The sequence below is a fragment of the Octopus bimaculoides genome, chromosome 6, assembly GCF_046866305.1.
Source record: "Octopus bimaculoides isolate indiv1 chromosome 6, ASM4686630v1, whole genome shotgun sequence".
NCBI classification, from domain to species: Eukaryota; Metazoa; Mollusca; class Cephalopoda; order Octopoda; family Octopodidae; genus Octopus; species Octopus bimaculoides.
This window is the reverse complement of record NC_142933.1, coordinates 74,282,242-74,308,067: the sequence shown is the minus strand read 5'-3', so window position 1 is coordinate 74,308,067 and position 25,826 is coordinate 74,282,242. Positions and strand designations below refer to the sequence as shown.

The following is a 25,826-nucleotide window of genomic DNA, read 5'->3' as shown; positions in this document are numbered from 1 at the left end:
ACAACGGCAGTCACACATCACACTAGTTGGAGGAATCCACTTTACAACAGGTTAGCTATTAGGAGTAAACAAATGGTTTTAAAAATTTCGTCGCTGCCATTGCTACCTTGACAAACAACGAAGAAATTATACATAATATTTCCTGCTCAATAAAGACAATGATAGTTAGTTATAAGCGTGTCCTACTGTGAATTTAGATGTCAGTGCTACAAACAAACTATGAAACCTCACAGAATTGAGGAACAAATGGAAATAGTTTGTTCTTTCAGAATAAGTGTGTAGGGAATCACCACAGCATTAGCTAGCTTTTTTGAATAACCAATAACTATATTTCTACATGAATACATCCCAGGTTTTGACAACGATATCAACTGATTGTTATTATTTTCTGTAGACGAGACATCGCGATGTAATGATCTTCAGAACCATGTGGTAAGCAGAATGTTGGAATAACCAAACTAATAAAGTTGATATTCAGTCTCTAAATTTCCTCGATGAATTTCAACGAAAGAAAATGGAAACTGAAGAATTTTAGCTGAGGAATGTGGAGACTGAGACTCGAGATACTTCAGTTACGATAAATTAAAGCATCCAGTCATCATGGACATATTCCAGTTGCATCAAAACAGTACAGAAATGGCAATGGACCACTGATAAGAGATCCAGATAAAAGGTGGAATTGGTTGATGCTGTTGTGTAACCCGATATGGACATAGGTTAAGCAAATCTATAATAAAATGTTTAAAATTGGACCCTTCCGTCTTTATTCTAGACATAGTACACATTATTCAAAGTATGATTTTTTAAAAGACGTTACGGAGTGATTTGAGGGATGCTCAACTCACTCACTGTTTCTGTATGCCTGTTATTGAACAAAAATGATAATATTTAAACTGAATGTTATAAGTAAGAAAGTAATATTGAAGGTATCTGGTATCTGAATTTTGCTAACCGTTGTTAATAATTTTTATAGACGTGCACAGAATATTCATTTCTGCACTGAATTGCTCAATGGGCGAATAGGAAGTCGTGGAAACCAAGAACTTGATCGCTTGAAATGCAGTAAGTATATAATTCAAATTTCTTGTTTTCGGTTCTCATCAATGCAGTGACACGGGATATCATCCTACTTCAAATTAGTAATTATTGCATAATATACAAATTCGAATTACTGGAGAAAGTCTGACTCTGAAACACATTCATGGTGATATAAACTTTCAGTTAATATATAAAGCAACAAAATATTTACACTAACTTGTAGGCTATATATTGCATGTCCGTAAAATAATTAGTTCGCCTGTTGCAATGGGGTTTGTTGTTGTTGCTGTTTGTTCCTTCTCGAGCCATGCCTGGCTCATAAGGGTCAGTTTCCCGGTTTTATCGGCGCATAGGTTCTCCACCTGGACGGGTCGCCGGTCCGTCACAGGTGAGCTGCTAGATGTAGGAGGAAAGAATGAGAGAAAGTTGTGGCGAAAGAGTCAGCAGAAGTTCGCCATTACCTTCTGCCATTAGCCACGTGGAGCTTAGGTGTTTTGCTCATAAACACACACACTGCCCGGTCTGAGATTCGAACCCGTGATCCCTCTACCGCGAGTCCGCTGCTCTAACCACTAGGCCATGTGCCTCCACTGCAATGGTGTAACGTGACAAAATAAATTTCGGGTATTATTTACATTCTTTTTTTTTTCAAATTGGGCTGATAACATGCAAGTGTTATACAACAAAAAGTAGTCTTTTGCTAGTTAAGCCTGTGATACAGTTTTGCATATTGGTGCCCAAAACAATTAGTGAAAGTTTGGTGCATGTCACCAAATAATACTCGCTTCTGAGTGACGGTTATAGTTTACACACATGTATGTGCGTGTGTGTATGTATGTTTCTATGAAGATATATAAGTACAGGCTAGATGTGTGGTAAGAAGTTTGCTTCCAGCCACATGGTTCTGGGTTCAGTCCCACTGCGGAGTCGATAATATACGACGCTATAGTAAAACTTCACTGTATATATATATATATATATATATATATATATATATATATATATATATATATATATATATATATATATATATATATATATATGGGAGAATTTACGAAAAAAACAACAACAGACGAGGACAGGTGGTGTAAACAACAAAAGGATGCATTAGTTTAACGTTCGGGATTAGAGAAAGTCTATATATACTGGCAAAGATGTTTGCAGGTGGCGAACATAAAAAATTTCATAATACCTGCAGGAAGAACATTGAATAAATGTACAACCAAGATATGGATAATCTAGGACCTAGGTTTCGAACTTTCCAAATTACATTTGTTAACGTAAATTTGATTCTCTTCGGTTCGCCTGGCCATTAACAAACCAAGAACAATGAAAAAGTTTTCAAAGAAAAAATTATTAAAAAATGCAATACAGTAGTATTGCTTCCCAGTAAAACAAAGCACCATCAGGTTAAAGTATGAATATAGAATAGTGGTACAACAATGCACCAATATTCACACACACACACACACACACACACACACATGCGCATACACACACACACGCATACACACACATATATATACATGTATATATATATATATATATTTGAAGAGGCCAGGATGATGCAAGCAGGGCTCAAGAGACATTTAAGGAAAAATGTAAAGACTGAGAAGGTGAATGACAAGGACCTTTTTGTGTGCACAGTCTGTGACAGACCATGTCTGTCCTTGGCTGGCCTCAAATCTCACCTGCGAACCCATGGAAAACAAACCTCATCCAGCTATTCTGATTATATGTCTGTGCACACGTTTGAATGTGGTGTGTGCCAGAGGGTTTGCAAATCCAATGGGGGTCTTAAAAGACATGTTAGGATCCACAATGAGCAGAACTTACTTGCAGGTATTGGTAGTGCAAATCAGAGGTGCAATCTGTGTGGGTGTTTTTTCAAAACACTGTCTGGTTTAAAAAGCCACATCAGACGCCATGAAAGGGCTAAGGTGTAGGTGCAGGAGGTGGTCAAACTCTGTTTAAGGAGTAGACAACCACCATATATATATATATATATATATATATATATATATATATATATATATTTATTTTGCAAGATTTTTTATGTGAAATCGTGTGTTGAAACAGATGTTGTTGTACTTGGGGATGGTCATATTGCCAGTTTAGCCAATAAAAACACACGCACTGTATATTTGGTGTTAATTTTTTTTTTTTCAGCTTTATATTACATTAATCTTAATCTTAATCTTATTTCGGCCAGAGTTCTTTCGTCACACTTCTGTGACCTCATCAGTGGTCCTTTGTTTCCTTCTTTCTTATGTGTGTCTCACCTTGCTAACTATCAGCCATTTTGTATTTTGTATTCCTATTGTATGTGTCTACGCATGCGTGTCCTTCAATGTGTCTGTGTCTTTTGTAAGTGCATGTGTGTATGGGGAGTGTCTGTATCACCTATATTCTCTGTTAATACGTGTTCGTTTGTATTAGTTTTTATTTATTTATATGTTCATGTGTGTGTGTGTGTGTGTGTTTTTTTTTGTTTTTTTTTGTTTTTGTTTTTTGTGTTTAATTAATTAAATTTTGTTAACATATGTAGTATTTAATTCCATTTGTTTATCTATGTATTGTATTATACTTTGTTCCTATTATTGGTTTATGGGTAACATGTTGTCACATGCTGTGGTTTGTTAGTGGCGTATGTTAGTGTTCCATTCTAGTTTCCTATTCAGGCTAGGTTTCCCTTCTATTATGTGTGTAGCTTCAGTAATTTGTCTAAGTGCTGCATCACTGCTATGTGTAGATAAGATTTTAATTTCTATGTTGTTGATTGAGCCTCTATGTTCTTGCTCAGCGTGCTGGTACAGAACTGATGAGTTCTTCCCTTCCTTAAGTTCCCTCCAATGTTCGTTTGCCCGCTCCCCTATACTCCTTGCTGTTTCGCCTACATATGTCGTTGTCTTATTTCTGCATCGTCCCTCTGTACATCTTATACTATAGACCACATTTCTGGTTTTGCAGTTCGTTTGTGGGCTAAATCTACATACGATACAGTTCCTATCAGTGCAGGGGGTTCTACTGAAGGGGTATGTTCTACTGATAGGGGATTTGATAGGGTTGCCTGGCCTTTCAACAACCTTAATTCTTAGCTTAAGTTTGTCTAGGGCCCTTCTAAAGCGGTACGCCAGTTCGCCTCTAGGGGTGGTGTCGACGAACATGACGCTTTGGTACTTGTGGCTATTGTACCATGAGCTTGCCTTCCCTATTTTCTTCTTAGTTCTTTCTATGGTGTTCCATGATTTGCTCCTATAGAGTGGGCAAATCCCATTCCTATCGTTGCGTTTGATTGTTTCAAACTTCTTCATAGCTCCTTTGTAAACCCTGATCCTTTCTTTATGGCTGTAACCCGAGAACTGCATGCGGTGGACGAAATGTTGTATATGTCTCTTTAATTCTGTAGGGTCGCACATGCAGGAGACATTTCGCATTACTCTGACGAGGTCTGCCATCAATATGTTGAATTTGGCATTGTCCGCAATAGCCGAGTTCCGGTGGATCAGGTACTTGGAGGCCATAGGTTTTGTATAGTGTGAATGGAGGATTCTGGTTTTATTGTTCTTAGTTTCTAGCCAGAGTTCAGTATCTAATACAGGTAATCTATGGTTAGGGTGTTTAGTAGGGTAGTCTATCGTAACTCTAATACTCTGGTGGATGGAGTTAGCTATTTGCTGGATGCTCTCCATAGTCTTAGTTTCTATTTCTATTTCAGGGGTACTCTCTTGTGGGGGTGTCTTTACCACTAAGTTGATATCATCGACATATCGAGAGTACACATTCACGAGTATGGAGTTCTGTGTCAGGCGTTCCTTAAGCCTTCTGTCCCACCATACCATGAAAAGATTGGCCACATCACCGGCGATACTAACCCCGATGGCTGCCCCCTCGTCCTGGGCGTATAATTTGTTGTTAAATTTAAAGGTGTGGCCTTTTAGGGTGACCTTTATACTAGCTCCTAGTGCATGTGCGATCATTTTCTGTACCTGATGGATATTAGTGGGGGTCCGTATGGCTCTGGTCCATCCACTCCATCTCTCTATAGGGGTCTTCCTAGCCATAGAGGTAATTGTGGGTGGTCTACTAGGGCAGAAATCTCTAAGGTCGTATCTATCTAGATATGCATCGTCATATGTCAATCTAAGTAGGAGGCCCAGTTCTTCTGTGTTGACTTTTTGGAACTCTACTTCGCTCTCGTTGATCATTTCCACTCACTTTTCCACTGCAAAATCCACGACGATAGATGGGTATAGTGAGACCACATCCATGCTACCCACTATACACCCTGTCAGGTTGCAAGTGTTGTTGCAGTCGTTGATCCTGCTGAGGAGATCTTCCGTGCTGTCACAGACATCAGGTGACATCTGGATTATGGGGCGTATGATCATTGAGAGGAAGTAGGAGATCCTGTAGTTACTAGCGACATTCGCTCCACAGACTGGTCTTGTTGGTGGTCCCACTACAGGATTAGTTGTTACTTTGTGGTCCTTACGGAGCCCATACAGCGTCGGGATATCATTGTTCCAGGCTTGGAAGTTGTTGGCTGTGCGCTTCTGGGGTCTAAGGACAATTGTCCACATCATCATGTGGGCATTGAGGACTTTTTCTCTTTCCTCATGCGCCTGTAAGGTTGTTACCTTCGTATTGGCGATGTGAGGTTGCATTGCCTGGATATAGTTCGGCAGGCTGTCTATTGACATTCTGCCGGACTTATCTGTGGGAAGGCATACCACTTCTCCCTTTTTCGTGCGCTGCATGAGCTTGTGTAGGCCACTTGCGGGTATATTCCCAAGTTGTTGGGCCTCTGTCTTATTCTGTCTCTGTCTCTTAGTGTATAATTCTAAAATCTGTCTAAGTTTTGTCCTAGCTATAGTGAACTGTGCTTCCATGTGGTCATGAGTATGTTTAGGGATGCAGACTCTTTTGTTAAAGGGTAATGTTGTCGGGTATACCCGGCTCATATCATAAGTTTTGTCATGTATGTTGAAGAATTGAGTGTCAAGGAGGTTAGTATTCCTGTTGTTGGCCCCTCTGGGGTTGTCTTCGTAACTACCACTACTATTACTGCCGTTATTGCTACTCCCATTCATCCTGTTATTCCTACCACTACTATTGTTACTGTCACTACCACCACCACCACCACCACCACCACCATCGCCATTGTTACCATCCCATCTAGTGTTTTCTGTTTTAGGTCTGCTGACTCCCTGTCCAAGAATTCTGTTGCATTCAGCTTTATTCTCCCTCTTGACCCCCATGGCCTTACCTTTGTCTGTGTTCTTGTGCCTATGGTTATCTGTGTCTGTGTGTCCGTTCTCCCTGTTATTGTTGCTGTTGTATTCGATTTTTTCTCTGTTATTGTTTTTGTTTCTATTGCTTGTCCTCATGTGTTCGTTTTTGCTGTTGTTGTTGTTGCTGTTGGTGTTCATGGGGTTGCAGTTGTTTTTGTTGCTACGGCTGTTGTTGTTGCTGCAGTCTCTATTGTTTGTGTTGTTGCTGCTGCTGTGGTTATTGTTGGTATTGTTGTTGTCGTGATTGTTTTCATCCATGTTGTTGTTGCTGCGGTTATCGTTGGTATTGTTGTTGTTGTGATTGTCTAGGAACAAAGTATAATACAATACATAGATAAACAAATGGAATTAAATACTACATACGTTAACAAAATTTAATTAAACACACAAAAAAAAAACACACACACACACACACATGAACATATAAATAAATAAAAACTAATACAAACGAACACGTATTAACAGAGAATATAGGTGATACAGACACTCCCCATACACACATGCACTTACAAAAGACACAGACACATTGAAGGACACGCATGCGTAGACACATACAATAGGAATACAAAATACAAAATGGCTGATAGTTAGCAAGGTGAGACACACATAAGAAAGAAGGAAACAAAGGACCACTGATGAGGTCACAGAAGTGTGACGAAAGAACTCTGGCCGAAATAAGATTAAGATTAAGATTAATGTAATATAAAGCTGAAAAAAAAAAAAATTAACACCAAATATACAGTGCGTGTGTTTTTATTGGCTAAACTGGCAATATGACCATCCCCAAGTACAACACTATATATATATATATATATATATATATATATATATAATAATACAAAGAATATATATACATGTATACACACATATATGTACATACTTACATCTACATGTGTATATACATGCATATCAGGGTACAGGACGTTAGAACAATAAACTACAGACAACGGAACGAACATATAGGAAAACGGAAAGCCACTTGGAATATCCCTTCATCAGCTGTCTCTATTCTATCTAGACGTTTCGAAGATAAGACAGAACGTACTCTAGAATAGTCTCTTCCTGAGTAGTGGATCAACCCACTACACAGAGGATTCCAAGGTGGCAAACACAAACCAAGACAGGAAAAAATGGACAGTGAAAACAACATTCAAAAGCCGTACAGCCAAACGCAAATCTGAGGTAGAACGCTAGTAGTTCGTCTTGCCTTCACAGCGGCTGGAGTGAAAAGAAAGTTGACCACAGGTCACACGAGAGCAGAGAGGATGGTGGAGGGAGGAAGTGGAATATATATATATATATATATATATGTGTGTGTGTGTGTGTGTGTGTGTGTGTGTGTGTGTGTGTGTATATACAGGCGTGGCTGTGTGGTAAGAAGGTTGCTTCTCAACCACATGGTTTTGGGTTCAGTCCCACTGCATGACACCTTGGGTAAGTGGCTTCTATATATATACACATATATATAGGTTAGAGGTTAAAATAACCGCCCAAGGGATAAAAGTATCCATTATACTACCGGTGTCATACTTATGTCTAAACATGGGCAAGCATATTAATTATAGGTAAAACAAATTATAGGTAAAGACAAGGATAAACAGGAGGTTATTAGGAATCGAAATTAAAAAAGAAAACAGAAAATTGAGATAATATTGATGAACAACAATTGATTTACATTATAATTTATTAATTAATTAGCAGAAATATCCAGCTTTGCCTGGATTAAAGAATATAATGAAATTTGAAAATGCCTTTTAGATCTCTAACATGACACATGGATTATGCAGTTCTCAACAGTAATTAGCTGAGGTACAAACTATTAATGTCAATAACATATTGTGTCCAATGTTCTCACTGTTAAAATTGTTAAAAAAAAACAGGTAGTTCTTTGTCTTTGCAATCACCTTCAATTGTCAGTACTTATTTGAAACACATTGAACCTGAAAATGCATAAACTTGAGAAGAACCAGCCTGCAGGCACTCCTCTCCTGTTAAAAAGTACATCAACTCCATGCAAAATACATTTAAATGAGCATTCATTATAACGGCATTCCCACATGCATTCTTTTCAAGTTATTTCGATGTTACACTCGCTTGCCCTAAGCCTTATTGCACGCAAATGGAGAAAACGTTCACTGCGTATATATCGATCGCTGTACGCCAGCGTCTAACAGCTTTGGCTTTTTAATGCACAAAAAATTGAAATTATTTTTTTTCTGTGCCTCTGATTAAAATTTTTGAAAAACAAATCCAGCCACATTACTTGGAAAAAAAATAATCTTTATTGTGCTGGTTTTTCGTAAAATTTCGCGCATGGGAAAGGCAACAAAATCGCCCCTCCCCACTTTGAATGGGATATTCCTATTTTAAAAAGTAATAATCGATTATCTCGGTAACCATGGGAGTTGGAGGGCAATAAAAATCTCCTGAACATGAGCGGACCATGCTGCCGCTCTGTGCTGAATTTCACGCGATTCCACTGCACCGTTCTCGAGTGAATCTGCCGACACTCAATCAATCAATCAATCAAGCAATCAAGAACACTGCAATTTATAGTATAGATTACAAAATGACTGCACCCCATCTAACAGCTGTTTTTGTCTTCAATATTGTTTGGTATCACCACGGTTATGCTTTAAAATATTTATCATAGTTGGTAATAAAACCGATTTGAAACATGGAGCTTCATCAGAGTGGAAAGTGAATACATATATAAAAAGAAGAGGCTAAGATAAAAGAAGGAAAGGTTGAATAAGGTGAAGATCAAGCCATGTTGCGTATCTCCCTGAGACGCTAAGTAAATAACTAAACTTAAAAATGGTATTTGGTGGGATAATCCTTTGTTCCTTCATCTTTTCTAGTCTCTTCCTTTTATTTATGAATTTATTTTTCACTCTTATGAAGCTCCATGTTTCAAATCGGTTTTATTACCAACTATGATAAATATTTTTTTTTAGCATAACAAAGGTGATACCAAACAACATTGGAAGAAGAAACAATTGTTAAGTGGGATATAATCTTTTTGTAATTAACTTATAAATAATAATTGATGCAAATCAATGGCTGTTCATCAATATAGACCTCCATTGATGCTTGGGAACTGGTCTGCCATTTCATAAGTATATACGTTGGACTCGTAAAACTCTTAGAGCGTGCTTATCGATGTAAATAATGGCAGAAATATACCTTTAGTTCATATAAGTGATATCTACCATTATATATAATTTGAACAGTGGTTTTCTTCATAGATTTCACTTCCACTAGATATATCTTTATCCAAGCCTTGAAACTTTTATTTAATTCACATATCACTCTATATTTTTCATTTATTAGTTTTCTGCTTATTTATTTCCTTTACCCCTCCTCTTTCTACAGGCTACCTTTGACGTTAGGCTACCTTAGACGTTAGGCTACCTTAGACGTTATAACCTCTAACAGCTTTAAAAAAAAACTTAATAGCATTCCATTCATGATAATACACATCCATCACATTCTGTTAAAATACCTTATTGATGAGTTTGGTTCATTTCTTTCTTTCCCTGATGAGATTACATTGTTTTACACTATTTTATTCCTTTGGAATAATACCAATGTTGTCTTCGAAGCATGTGTCGGAAGTAAAAGAATTTGAATAACACCTGCGTTTAACTCCATTTATTCATTTATATATATTATACAAAATATTTCACATCAACCTGGAGTTTCTACCTTTACAAACAGGGTGTTACGTCCTTATTACTTGCGTGATTTTTTGCTGTCCTGGTACCTGTTTATCCATTTTTCCGTGTTAATTGTAAACAAGGAAAAATACACAAATCTCTCTCTCTCTCTCTCTCTCTCTCTCTCTCTCTATATATATATATATATATATATATATATATATATATATACACACACACTCTTTACTCTTTTACTTGCTTCAGTCATTTGACTGTTGCCATGCTGGAGCACCGCCTTTAGTCGAGCAAACCGACCCCAGGACTTATTCTTTGTAAACCTAGTACTTATTCTATCGGTCTCTTTTGCCGAATCGCTTTGTTACGGGGATGTAAACACACCAGCATCGGTTGTCAAGCGATGTTGGGGGGACAAACACACACACACATATATATATACATATATACGACGGGCTTCTTTCAGTTTCCGTCTACCAAATCCACTCACAAGACTTTGGTCGGCCCGAGGCTATAGTAGAAGACACTTGCCTAAGGTGCTACGCAGTGGAACTGAACCCGGAACCATGTGGTGGGTAAGCAAGCTACTTACCACACAGGAACTCCTGTGGGTACTATTAAATACAATCTTTGAATTGTTATGTATTTCAACCATGTACACAACGGCAGGCAAGTCAATATGATATTGAGCTATATATATATATATATATATATATATATATATATATATATATATATATATATATATATATATATGGACGTGTGTCTGTGCGCGTATATACAAATGCAAGTAGGTGACGTATATAAATGTTGATTTACAGACACATGCACACACACACAAACACACACACACACGCACACACATACATACATACAAAAACACGCACTCATGCGTCATTACTTTCCAAAGCTGCTGGAAAGTCCCAGTGGACATAATTTCACAGCGAATCGCAACATATATGGATGTGCGTCCATATATTATTATTTATAACCCACACTTTATTCAATTATCTGCTATACTCTCAAATTATGGAATGTTATTTTTTTCATCTCTTTATAGCGGAACCAGTTAAAAGCTGTAAAACAAGTAACCTTCAGAGATGTATACTGGGAAGAATGTATATAGACAGTTCATGCAGGTAATATTAAATAAGTCTTTGAATTGTCATGTATTTCAGCCACTATACAACGGCAGGTAAGTCAATATGATATTGAGCTAACAGCTATCAAAATAACGTAAGTGAAGGGATCACGGTCAAAATGATAATTAGTGATAAATCAGCCCACACGGTTTGCTATCACAGCTATTCTGTAAACCACGTGGTTTTAAATTTTGGCACAAAGCCTGCAAGTTTGGGGTAAGGTTAAGGTAAGTCGATTACATTGACCTCAGTGCTCAACTAGTACTTATTTTATTGACCCCAAAAGGATGAAAGCAAAGTTGACCTCGGCGGAATTTGAACTCAGAAGGTAAAGATGGACGAAGTACCGCTAAGCATTTTGTTCGGTGTGCAAACGATTTTGCCTGCAGGCCGCCTAAGCACGGGAAGAAATATTAAAAAATATAGGAAAGATAATGTTGCACTAAGGTCGTCAGGTGTTCAGCATTATCAAAACATGGAAATCGATTGGGTGTTTTCAATCTCGTGTGTAAACTAAAATAACCAAATGGAAAATGCATACAAGATGAAAAAGAACAAAACAAAAACAAAGAACAAAAGAAAAAAACAAAAACATATATATGCCAAATATTGTTATCAGTCTCTTGTAAGTTAACGATACATCAACAAAAGCATTTAGATCACATAGACAAAACTACATTAGATAGAAAAGCACTGTAAGTTGACTTGGACTAAATAATAACAACAGCGAAAACACATACTCATACTCATTTACTTGTTTCAGTCATTTGACTGCGGCCATGCTGCAGCACCGCCTTTAGTCGAGCAAATCGACCCCAGGGCTTATTCTTTGTAAACCTAGAACTTATTCTATCGGTGTCTTTTACCGAACCGCTAAGTTACGGGGACGTAAACACACCAGCATCGGTTGTCAAGCGATGTTGGGGGGACAAACACAGACACGCAAACACACACACACACACACACACACACACACACATATATATATATATATATATATATATATATATATATATATATATATATATATACGACAGGCTTCTTTCAGTTTCCATCTACCAAATCCACTCACAAGGCTTTGGTTGGCCCGAGGCTATAGTAGAAGACACTTGCCCAAAGTGCCACGCAGTGGGACTGAACCCGGAACCATGTAGTTGGTAATATAAACATATCAAATATATTTTACATACAGCATGCACTACAGGGCATTTACTTCGTCAGTTTGGAGATTATAGGTTTTTGGTACCCTCCGACAATACTTCCTAAAAAAAGTGTTGTACTTAGTTTAACCGCGTTTTTACTGTTATTTATGCAGGCATCAGACCAAATTGACTGCAGCCATAGCCATTCTAATTATGTAACCTCAATTTAATCTTACTATTTTCTAAGGACTTTTTCTTTGCTTTCAGATTTGCTATTTCTCCCCAAAACCAAAATGTAGCACCCGCTCTCTCTCTCTCTCTCTCTCTCTCTCTCTCTCTGGAATTCACCAACCACTGCTTTGCTATTCTTCATAAGTCCAATACAATCCAATAAGATCTTGTGATATTGTAAATCTGTATAATGATGCATAGAGATACGCGCACTTATAGTAATAAAGTGGAGTCGCAATGGCCCAGTGGTTAGGACAGCGGACTCGCGGTCATAGGATCGCAGTTTCGATTCCCAGACCGGGCGTTGTGAGTGTTTATTGAGCGAAAACACCTAAAGCTCCACGAGGCTCCGGCAGGGGATGGTGGCGAACCCTGCTGTACACTTTCACCACAACTTACTCTCACTCTTACTTCCTGTTTCTGTTGTGCCTGTAATTCAAAGGGTCAGCCTTGTCACACTGTGTCACGCTGAATATCCCCGAGAACTGCGTCAAGGGTACACGTGTCTGTGGAGTGCTCAGCCACTTGCACGTTAATTTCACGAGCAGGCTGTTCCGTTGATCTGATCAACTGGAACCCTCGACGTCGTAAGCAACAGAGTGCCAACAACAAGAACAACATAGTAATATATACACCAGCATACTGTACAAAATTCTTTTCACCAACTTTAATATGTACCCACACCCATACTATATTATTGAATTATTGAGATAAGGATGGCGGTTCAGGGCTGTGATTTTTCTGAACTCTTCTGGAGTAGTGAGATCAATGATGTGCAGTTAAAATATCTGTGGATCGATGTCCTGAAGAAGTTGAGGTGAGGGTGAGAATTCTACAAATTGTTATTTCTGGGGGAGTCTGCAAAGTATTAGTGCAGTTTGTGAAGGATGAGATATATTACAGGAATAAAAATGGGATGCGTCGAATGGACTTGGATGAAAGAGAATATGTGACCATATAGTTTAGAAGAGCAGAAACTGTAAGAGTGATAGAAGAAGCAAAGTAGTGAAAAATACATCTGTCAGCTAGTGCTTATAGCGTGTTCCTAAATGAGTCCTTTTAGATTCTTCGTGTTATTTAGTCCAAACCAGTGCTGATCGTGCCAACGCATCTTCAAAGCACAGTTACCGTGACCTCCTCGCTTATCTTCACACACACACACACACACACACACACACACACACACACACACACACACACACACACGTACACACACGTACGTACGCGTGTATGCATGCATGCATGTATGTATGTATGTATGTATGTATGTATGTTTGTATGTATGTATGTAAGAATACAATGTACAATACATCCATCCTTTTCTTAAGACGGTAAAGTGTGAGTCGAGAGAATTTGGCTGCTATTTTTCACAGGTAAAGCTACATCGCAGAGGTTATTCCGCCTCGTTGGTTAGTCCTTTTAGAAGTTGTCTCAAGTGCGTGTAACAACTTCGTTTCAGACATGACAGCAGTGCTCCTGTGATGATCTTATTAAGCTTAGTACAGATCAAAAACTGATCATGACTGAAATATTTTCTCTCATCATCGAGATATTCAAGCGTTTGAAATGCAAATTTGGTCGCTATCAAAATTTCATAAGACGGTAACCGAGTTTGCATTTGTTGAGAAATTTGATTGCATTTCTTAAGCGTAAGTAGATTGTTGTACAAGACTGTTTCTTTGACATGTGTAATAACAGAACATTGGTACAGCCGAAGGCAGCTAGACTGGCTTGGAATAAGTGTTCACGGTTTGTTTATACGACAGTAAAAGTCGGGAGTGAGATGTCTAGGTCACTCGTATATGTAACCTATATCCGGGACACTAACTTATACGAGAGATTAATGGAGCCTTTAGAGCGGCGATTCTTAACATTTCACGATTCCAGAACTCCAAAAGTTGATTTATAGATTATGGGTTTTTTTAAATAGCGAACACTTTCATGACTACTGTTGATACTTTGTGCCTAATATTATTCTCGAAAACTATCTCTTCCGATTCCATACAATAGTAAAATCGAAGGTTTGGCCTTAGATACATCCAGCTGTTTTTGCGTAAATATATATGCATATACACATACATATGTGTGTGTGGTGTCTGTGATAATATGATTATAAAAAAATGTAGGCCTTAGAGATTCTACAACGTGTGGTAGAGATGCATAAAAGCATGCAGTTATTGCTTTTTGTTGATGTAAACTGCTAATATTATGAAGCTGTTGTATGGTAATTTAAATATCTTTTCCTTTTTCAGGTATCTTAAAATGATGAAAAATTGTTTATATCAACAAAAGTGTACCGAGCATTATCAACTGTTGGACGAGTACTACACTAATGGTTGCCTTAGTAGGTTTTTTTTTTATTTAAAGCTTTCAAATATATTATTTAAGAAATGCAATGTATAGTTGAAATAATATTATAATTATTAAATTTCTCAGAAAAGCATGACACCTTTTCATTTTGATTTCAACTTCTAAACAGAAATCAAAATAATATTTTTATAAATAGCTTAATTTTAAATTGATGTATATATATATATATATATATATATATATATATATATATATATATATATATATATACACATACGGAAATGTACTTGCATAGCAAGTGACTTGATCTGAGATCGTGTGCTGAAACAAAAACAATTGCAGCGTGGAAGATGTTTATAAGCCATTTAAGGACACACAAAAAAATCGTCAGATTCACTTCAACATTTAAATTTAATTTGTGTCAAAATATTTTCGTCGCTTTGAAACCGCGACCTGTTCACTGACAAAACTGTGCTTCGTGGTTTCACGGCTAAGAAAATATTTTGACATAAATTAAATTTAAATGTTGAAGTGAATCTGACGGTTAGAAATTACTTTCGTATTATTACTTGATAATTGGGCATTTGAGTGTTTGTTATCAGAGGCAGGTCTTCTAATTATTAGTAAATTTAAATTTCTTCTAATCTATATTTATAAAATCTAAACATATCAATACTAAAGTGTACCTATCGTCATTTTTTTTAGACACTACTTGTAACAGGAGGGATGTAATTAACTGTAATGGTTCACCAGCAACTTATACTATAAAAAGTATATGTCAGTAAGTAAATTAATAATATTTAAGTATCTAACTTGACGAATTGTTGATTTTGAAAATTTTTTTATATGCGTACATAAGATGGCGGGATTTTACTTTCGAAAGAAGTTGAGATTATAAAAATAAGAGTATACATTGACACACACTCTATATGTATACATATATAAAATCTATATACGTGCGTGCGTGCGTATAAGCCTATATTATTCTTTTTTAATTTTCTATTAGTTCCAGTTCAATAGCTGGCCTCTTTAAGGCAGCGAGCTGGCAGAGACGTTAGCACGCCGAAATAAATGCTTAACGGTATTTCGTCTGCCACTGCGTTCTGAGTTCAAATTCCGCCGAGGTCGACTTTGCCTTTCATCCTTTCGGGGTCGATAAATTAAGTACCAGTTACGCACTGGGGTCGATATAATCGACTTAATCCGTTTGTCTGTCCTTGTTTGTCCCCTCTTTGTGTAGCCCCTTGTGGGTAATAAAGAAATAAGAAACGTTAGCATGCCGGGCGAAATGCTTAGCGGTATTTCATCTTTCTTTACGTTTCGAGTTCAAATTCAGCCGAGGTCGACTTTCTCTTTCATCCTTTCGGGGGTCGATAAATTAAGTATCAGTTGCGTACTGAGGTTGATCTAATCGACTGCCCCCTCCTCACAAATTTCGGGCTTTGTGCCTAGAGTAGAAAAGAATAGCTGGCCTCTTTCTGTAGTTAGGTTTTGTTGAATGAGAGAGTATGATTTTACTGTCCTCAGTTGCGTTCTTGCGCATATGTGTCTGTGTACGCATGTATATTGTATATACATACATACGTATTTTTTACCCGTCTACATTTATTTACCCTCCCTTTCATAAACATGTACTTTACCTAAGATGCTACGCGCTCCAATATAATATACACACTGCTCATGTTACAGAGACAGCGTATTGATATTCATTGAGTTCGAATATTAACTCCATTGATATCATCAGTCTGGGGTAGAGTCTAAAAAATGGTATGAGTTTTATCTCCTCCCCTATAACTAAGTAATCCTTTCTACTATAGACACAAGGTCTGAAATTTGTGGGAAAAGGTCTAATCGACTACATCAACACCAGTGCTCAACTGGTAATTATTTCAGTCACCTCGATAAGCTGAAAGGCAAACTCGACCTCGACCCTATAACTAAATTTTAAAAAGAACTGCCGCGATTAAAATTCCGAAAGTAGTAGTATGCAATCTTCCATATCTAAAGCTTACTACTACTGCTACTAACAACAAGAGCACTCAGAGAGCGCAAACCTCCACCAATCACGCGCGAGTCGTCTTAACAACAATTTTGAACAGCAACAAAACAATTTTAACAACAGACAGTCTCAAAAAGAAAGCCCTCAACAATCAAACTGTAGTCAAAAATGACGAGATTCAAACAAACAAGTTGCTACTCTGAGACAGCAATGTCCTCTCAACGATTAGCCAGAGATGATTTTTAAAATGAGAATATCTGAAATAAACTCAACTGCTCTCACAAACGAGAATACTAAAAATAAACGCGACCGCTCTTAATAATTAAGTAAAAAAAAACAGGAAAAAAAAAATCCAGAATCCTTGTCCAATACCGGATCGATCCCCAAATCTAATCAGTCCGTGCCAGTCACGAGGCCAAACATCTCTGAAAGTTTCAGCCGAATCCATCCAGCAGTTCTTGAGACATCTTGTTCACAGACAAACAAATAAACAAACAAATACGACTGAAAAACAATGCCTCCGCCTTCGCTGAGGTGGAAGTAATAACGGAATTTGTTTTTTAAGCTTAAAAACGGTTTTTATTTTACCATGGCTTATTGCAAACCACATTCATAAATAAAGCGTCCGCGATGTACGGTAAACACCGCCAAATTGTTTTCGTAAATTTAGATTACTTTTTTTTAGTGTACTGTATTAAAAAACAGAAGTTATTCATTTGTAAGCTGATAATAGGTTTTTATTAATCATGTATCATTGAAAATGCATTCATAAATAAAGTACAGAACTGGGAATGGTTATTATCGGTTTAGCCTAGAGACAAATAAATTCGGCCTAGCCTAGCCTAGGGACAAGTTAATTCGACTTAAGTCTTTTTTAGACTTATGTGGTGTCTCCTGGAACCAATTAACGACGTAGGGTGAGGTATGCTTGTGTAGATTTGGTTTTGCTATTATTTTTATTATTATCAGTACCATTAAGGCCGCCTTCACTTTATTGTTATTGTTGTTGAAACTATTATTGTGATCTTACTTTTGTATTTGTTTTTGTGTCACTGCAACAATGTATGTTGCCGGAAATCTAATGAATTGATTGGTGGTAATAGACATAGTAAACCTGAGGAAACCCAAGGAAATCCAACAGCGTTTGATCGCATTTCACCTGAAGAGGTACCAATACGCAGCTGTCGCTGAAAAATATTTATATTTATAGTTATTCTAAAGAATAATCTTATATAATGATATATAAATATCAACTCAGCAACTTAAAGATGGTATTTGGTGCAGAAACAAATGTGATTTACTATTTTCCATCTTCGTGTGTTATTTTTCTTATATTAATCCTGTACAATAGCAGAGTTCCACGTGTTTGTCCTGCTTTGAAGAATATTCTACTGTAGGATGGTATGCGGTACCGATAATAGTTTACAGTATAGGGCTTTTAAATGCGCGTTATGAGGTTCTTACCCATATCATATCATATCATATCATATCATATCATATCATATCATATCATATCATATCATATCATATCATATCATATCATATCATATCATATCATATCATATCATATCATATCATATCATATCATATCATATCATATCATATCATATCATATCATATCATATCATATCATATCATATCATATCATATCATATCATATCATATCATATCATATCATATCATATCATATCATATCATATCATATCATATCATATCATATCATATCATATCATATCATATCATATCATATCATATCATATCATATCATATCATATCATATCATATCATATCATATCATATCATATCATATCATATCATATCATATCATATCATATCATATCATATCATATCATATCATATCATATCATATCATATCATATCATATCATATCATATCATATCATGCGCAGGAGTGGCTGTGTGGTAAGTAGCTTGCTTGCCAACCACATGGTTCCGGGTTCATTCCCACTGCGTGGCACCTTGGGCAAGCGTCTTCTACTATAGCCTCGGGCCGTCCAAAGCCTTGTGAGTGGATTTGGTAGACGGAAACTGAAACAAGCCCGTTGTATATATGTATGTATATATGTATATATATATATATATATATATATATATATATGTGTGTGTGTGTGTGTATGTTTGTGTGTCTGTGTGTCCCCAACAGCGCTTAACAACCGATGGTAGTGTGTTTAGGTCCCCATAACTTAGCGGTTCGGCAAAAGAGACCGATAGAATAAGTACTAGGCATCCAAAGAATAAGTCCTGGTGTCGATTTTCTCGACTATATATTATATATATATATATATATATATATATATATATATATATATATATATATATATTTCTCTGAGTGGTTGGCGTTAGGAAGGGCATCCAGCTGTAGAAACTCTGCCAAATCAGACTGGAGCCTGGTGTTGCCATCCGGTTTCACCAGTCCTCAGTCAAATCGTCCAACCCATGCTAGCATGGAAAGCGGACGTTAAACGATGATGATGATGATGATGATATAAACAAGAAGTGTGTTCCTGTTTTGACACCACACTTCCTGCTTAACACATAAACTTTCAGCCCCCTTTTTTTAAACACAACACAATTCTTAATTCCATGCATCCTAATCTTTCTAACAATTAACTACATGGATTACCATTGAACTTTAAAAGCTCAAAGACAATATAATGTATTGGTATATTTATTTTTCTTATTTCTTATTTTTTATTTTTTTGTAAAAGACATTTTCATTCTTGAAAATTTGCCATGCAATGAAAGCCGGTGAGAAATCCTTTTTAATCCTCCTTATACACATCTATATTAAAATATGCTTTCAGTTTAGCATTCTACCTTATTATTATTTCTTATTTTCCTAATATTTCTCCACGTGCGGTTAACACAGTCCCACCATTTACTGACTTATATATATATATATGTGTGTGTGTGTGTGTGTGTGTGTGTGTATGTATGTATGTATGTATGTATATATATATATATACACATATATATACTACGTATGTATATATGTTGATATACACACACATATATATTAAATTCAACTTACGTTGAAAGTCAACAAACCTTGCTTTAGAAGCGTTGAGATGTATTGAAAGATACGGATAAGGAAACAATTTTATTCTCAAACGCAGGATAATACTAATAATATAGCATGAACAAGATAAACTATCTATATATTGCAGAAAAATCTGTCGGCTGCCAGCCCTGAGACTCGCGTCATGGTCACCGACAGATTTTTTCTGCAAAATATGGATAGTTTTTCCTGTTCATACTATATTATTAACATTATCCTGCGTTTGTGAATAAAATCATTTCCTTATCTGTATCTTTCAACGCGCGCACACACGCACACACACACACACACACACACACACACACACACACACACACACACACACACACACACACACACACGTGTGTATTTATATTCTACGTATGTATTTATATTAAGGATACGGGGAGGTAAACGTACCAACACTGGTTGTCAAGCGGCAGTGGGGGATAAACAAGATACACACACGCACACACATACACAAACGCACACACATATACACCCTATATGTATACATATATAAAATTTATATAGGAGAGACACCCAAACCTATGACAGGCTGTTAGAAAACAATAAATCAACGACTTAGATATAACAGATAGAGTAGAGATTTTAGCTAAAAGTAACGCCTTTATTATTATCAAAGACCATAAACCGAACTTTGCCCCGAACCTCAAATACCACTTGATCAATCCGGCCAAATCCGAGATCGGTCTGGCAAGCGAATACATACTGAGGAACATCAACAACAACATAAAGAGAGCCACCAATCTCTACCTATGGCGTAGCACCAACGAGATGATTGCTTGGTTTAATACCAACAAGAAGTGAAGCAGAGCAAGGTTCACTCAGTTTGATATAGTCGATTTTCACTCGTCTACATCGTAAGGGATATTGGTCAAGGCGCTTTCCTTCGCTAGGGGCTCCATTGACATTAGCGATAGGGACATAGATATCATTATGCGTGCCAGTAAAACAGTGCTGTTCAATAAAGGTTAGACCTGGCTGAAGTAATCTGACCCGTGGGGTCATTTGACGGCCATAATATAAGGGTCAGTAAACACAAGTGTATTTAAATAGTTATTATAGAAGATTAACAACACGTTGAGACTAGATATTTTACACATATTTAGATATATCTAATATCTACCATTCGTGAAAATTTCAAGTGAATGGAATAAATATTTCGTAAGTTATGAGGAAATAAACAAACGATCTTCCAAATTGCAATGGCCAAAAGTTAAGGGTCACAGAGAAAAAAATGAACTACTAACCGAGGTATTTGTTGTTTAGAAGACTGTTAATGGGTTAACAGTTACTTCTTATGATCTTACATTATTGGAACATTCAACTTTCAACATGGCGTCCTGTAATGAAAAACAAAGGATTGTGTCCCTTCACCAAGAGAGCAAGTCAACTTCTGTGATAGCAACTACTGTAGGAAGACCTAGAAGTGTTGTGCAACGAATTGTAGCTCGTTTAAAGTCATCAGGATCAACAGATGCTATACCCAAAACTGGTAGACCTCGTAAAACTTCACCAAGACAGGATCGTATTATGATCAGAATATCACTGAAGGATAGATTTAAGAGTGCTGCTGAGATATCCCGCAACTTTAGCCCCACTTCCGATGTCAACGCATCGCGCAAAACAGTTTCTCGGAGGTTACGAGATTCTGGGTTGCTTGCTCGGGCATCAGTAAAAAAACCTCTGATCTGCAAGAAGAATCAAAGAGCCAGTTCTCGAAAAGTTATCTCGTGCATGTGTGAAGAAGTCAGTGAAATATGGAGGAGGCAGTGTAATGGTATGGGGAGTGATTTTTGATGCTGGTTCTGGTCCACTTATTTGCCTACAAGGGACTGTCAATGCTAAAATCTAAAAAAGCAGATTCTTAGACAGCATGCCCTCCCACATCTCTGATCCTCGTCAGATCAACCTCCTATCTTTGTGCAGGACAACGCTCCCAGTCACACTGCGGAGAGAGTCAAAGATTTTCTGAGTGATGAAGGGGGTTAATCTCAAGGACTGGCCACTCCGAAGTTCCTCATCGATGCCCTACTCTTGACGCCCTTTAGAATTTCTACTCTGTTCTCTTTGGTCTCTACAGAGATGACGCTCTGGCAATCTCTAGAAGCCCCTGTTATATATATATATATATATATATATATATATATATATATACATACGACGACGAGGGTCTCAGCTGAAACGAGCAACGGAACAACTTGCTCGTGAAATTAACGTGCAAGTGGCTGAGCACTCCACAGACACGTGTACCCTTAACGTGTTTCTGAGGGAGATTCAGCGTGATACAGTGTGACAAGGCTGGCCCTTTGAAATACAGGTACTACTAATTTTTGCTAGCTGAGTGGACTGAAGCAATGTGAAATAAAGTGTCTTGCTCAAGGACACAATGCATTGCCGGGAATTGAATTCACGACGCTATGATCATGAGCGGAATACCCCAACCACTAAGCTACGCGTCTTCACACGCGCGCACACACACACACACACACACACACACACACACACACACACACACACACACACACACACACACACACACACACATATACACACACACAGATATATAAAATTTAGTCATATTTCTACCTATCATCAGGAATCTGGAGGAGGAATATCGATGTGTTTTGAAGAAGCAAAATTATCCTAACAAAATATGTAAAATGCCAGCTCAATGGGAGACAGATTACAAAGACAACACTTGTGGTGAGTAGCATCTTTTTAAAGTAAAATTTAGAAAAGTACAGCGGTATTGTTTAAGAAATACTGTTTAAGGATTCGTTCCCATTCGTTCGCTACCCTCTATCTGTTGATCAATTTGAGAAAGAAAAAAGAAAAAGAAAAGAAATAAACAAAGTTGGATTTTAAGTAAATATAGCTGTCAGATTGTTAAATACAAAATTAGACTTTGGTATACCGAAGTAAATGAAATGCTTAAAATTCATGTCAAATGCGAGCTGGTGAAATTAATTGTGCACCAGACAAAATGCTTAGTGACATTTCTTCTGTATATTATGTTCTGAATGGAGGCGCAATGGCCTAGTGGTTAGGGCAGCGGACTCGCGGTCATAGAATCGCAGTTTCGATTTCCAGACTGGACATTGGGAGTGTTTATTGAGCGAAAACACCTAAAGCTCCACGAGGCTCTGGCAGGGGATGATGGCGAACCCTGCTGTACTCTTTCACCACAACTTTCTCTTACTCTTACTTCCTGTTTCTGTTGTGCCTGTAATTCAAAGGGTCAGCCTTGTCACACTGTGTCACGCTGAATATCCCCGAGAACTACGCTAAGGGTACACGTGTCTGTGGAGTGCTCAGCCACTTGCACGTTAATTTCACGAGCAGGCTGTTCCGTTGATCGGATCAACTGGAACCCTCGACGTCGTAAGCAACGGAGTGCCAACACATTATGTTCTGAATACAAATTTTACCGAGATGGACTTTTTCATTCTTTGGTTGTCGATAAAGTAAGTACTAAGGGTCGATGTGATCAAATTGCTTTCTCCCCTCAAAAAAGATGTACAGAGATTACTACTTGAAAATATTAAGCTGAATACCAGGAGTGTGTCTATGTACTGAGGTTTGGCTATCTTTATGTTGACGAGAGGCAAGTAAATTCGGTGTCGTAAACGAAGTGATTCTTCTTAACCCGCAGTCATGACTGACCGAGAATTCTCTGTATTCGTTTGGAATCTGATTGGTCGGAACTCAGGACAAATCACCTCATACGCCATGGCCTACATCAGGTTTTCGAATTCAAAGCATTGTTACAAAGTAATGAAAGTTTCATAAATTCATCTTCCAATCAATTTAAAAAAAAATTGTCCTGACTTTCAGATTATGAGATTATTATTGGGGTTAGATATAGAGTTTTCATTTCTAATGAATACTATTTTGCTTAGTTTACGTTCGTATCACTATTATATCCTGTAAATAAAATTAGTTATTATTGTGATATAAGTTAAAAGATGCAGAATGATATTCATATTAGGAAATATCATTTTTGATAAACAATAGTAATACTAATTTTATACCAAATTGTTTTTGCTTTGGCATAACTCCATCAGCGTGCATATGTATTTCAGAACTTTATTCTCCTTTGATAGACCTAATTTTGAATAATCTGTATAAGCTTTCATAATCTTCTAATAACCTAAGTCAATTGAAAATTTACGAAGTATTTATTATTTATTTGTGAAAGCCAATATAGTTTCATTCCTGTAAGGGCAAGTTTATTTTCAGTGCCTGCTCTGTATTTCTGTAAGATGTTTTCATCAAACTTGATTAAATTGACTTATTTTCAAAAGCATTTCATTCAATACCATATTGTCTCTAACTTAGGAATGGTACTTTAGACCTAATACGTCATTATAGAAATATTGCTGCTGCTGCTGCTGCTGCTGCTGCTGCTGTTGTTAACTCCAGGCCAGTGCTGAAAAATATTTTTTACTGAAAGTATGTTGCTTTTTCAAAGTTTATATGTTGCTGGGAAAGTGTTAAAGTTAAGATGAATTTCTAATGTGTAAATCCTTAATTTATACCAATTTCAGAACATCCTTGTTATAATATTTCAAAACCAAATTTGAATGGCATGTCAGATGAAAATAAGTGCAAGTAAGTATATTGATATTTTTAATGTAATATTATAAAGCATAGAAAACATGTTAGTGAATTAGGTGCCAATACAATATGAATAGATATTCTATTTTATATAATGAAATGTAGCTTCTCAATGCATTATGTACTATGCTAGATGTTTGGAAAAATAACTGTTATTTATTATTGACATGAACACAAATAGAATATTAATATATCAAAAGTGAAGAATAATAACTGTTATCAGCCATAGAAGGGTCCATTCTCATCAGAGAATCTTAACTTAGTAAGAAGTATTTCTAAGTAGTGCTTCTAGCTAAGTGAAGGTAATTAAGTATTGTGGGAAACATTTTTCAAATTATTTCTATATGCTTACAATTGTAAACATTTCATTTTATTGAAGTAAGTTAAGCTTATGAATGTGCTCCTTAAAAGGAAAAAAAAAACGTATATAAATGCCATTACTAGTGCAACTGATGAGCTTCACAGTAAACAAAATATTGACTTCTCGAATAGGCTCAGATATATTGGGAAAAAGTACAGTTGTATGAATCAAACCTACTACATGTTTGTACGTGTCAGTTGCACACAAATGAAAACAAAGCTGATCCTCAAAGGATTTAGTGGATGACAATAAATACCGTCAGGACCTTTGTTTCTTCTAATTCGTTTTTGGAAGAGAAAATGTTAAACTTTTACTTTAATTGCAATGTACTTTTTTTTAGATCATTGAACTCATATAAATCAAATTTAGACAGTGAGAATTGCAAGATGCCAGATGACATGGAAAAAGAATATAAGTCTTCAAAATGCGGTAAACATCTAAGCATTTAAATTATGTTCAGTAATTTTATTTGATAATTGTTTAACTTATGTCTTATTCCCATGAGCTTCTAGCTCAAATCTCATTTTTCATTCTGTTTAGAAAGCTCATTTTATAGTAATGTTCATGGAACATCATTATAATCATATAGCGTTAGTTATATTGAGCTTGTGTAGCATTTGTAAAAATTTAACAGTTCATTTGATACAGAAGTCATGAATAATAGAAAACATAAAGAAAGAGGGAAGTATAAAATAATACGTAGTCTATTTTAGACATAAATTCTCGATGAAATCTCAAGTCTCTAAACTCTAAACTTAAAATCACATTTCAAGTGCAACTTAAAATGGTCCAAATGTTGAGTCCAGTCTGTTAAAAATGCTCGTTTTAGAAAACTCTGTTGAGGAGTGAAAACCATCCAAATTTATAAAAAAATGGATTAATTCCATCATTTACTACAATTGTAGATTTACTATATTAAAAATATTTTGTATTC

The 25,826-nt window shown here is 36.6% G+C and overlaps 1 protein-coding gene across 1 annotated transcript in view; it reads left to right on the top strand.

Annotated features, from left to right (window-relative positions):
- LOC106871163 (uncharacterized) overlaps nucleotides 1-25,826 on the top strand; it is a 48,224-nt gene that overhangs the window by 8,905 nt on the left and 13,493 nt on the right. The window contains exons 3-9 of the mRNA XM_089354041.1: nucleotides 974-1,062; nucleotides 11,067-11,145; nucleotides 14,774-14,865; nucleotides 15,537-15,612; nucleotides 22,511-22,617; nucleotides 24,462-24,525; nucleotides 25,233-25,321. Of these exons, the coding sequence (XP_089210167.1) occupies nucleotides 974-1,062; nucleotides 11,067-11,145; nucleotides 14,774-14,865; nucleotides 15,537-15,612; nucleotides 22,511-22,617; nucleotides 24,462-24,525; nucleotides 25,233-25,321 (596 nt within the window). The remainder of the gene's footprint in view (nucleotides 1-973; nucleotides 1,063-11,066; nucleotides 11,146-14,773; nucleotides 14,866-15,536; nucleotides 15,613-22,510; nucleotides 22,618-24,461; nucleotides 24,526-25,232; nucleotides 25,322-25,826) is intronic.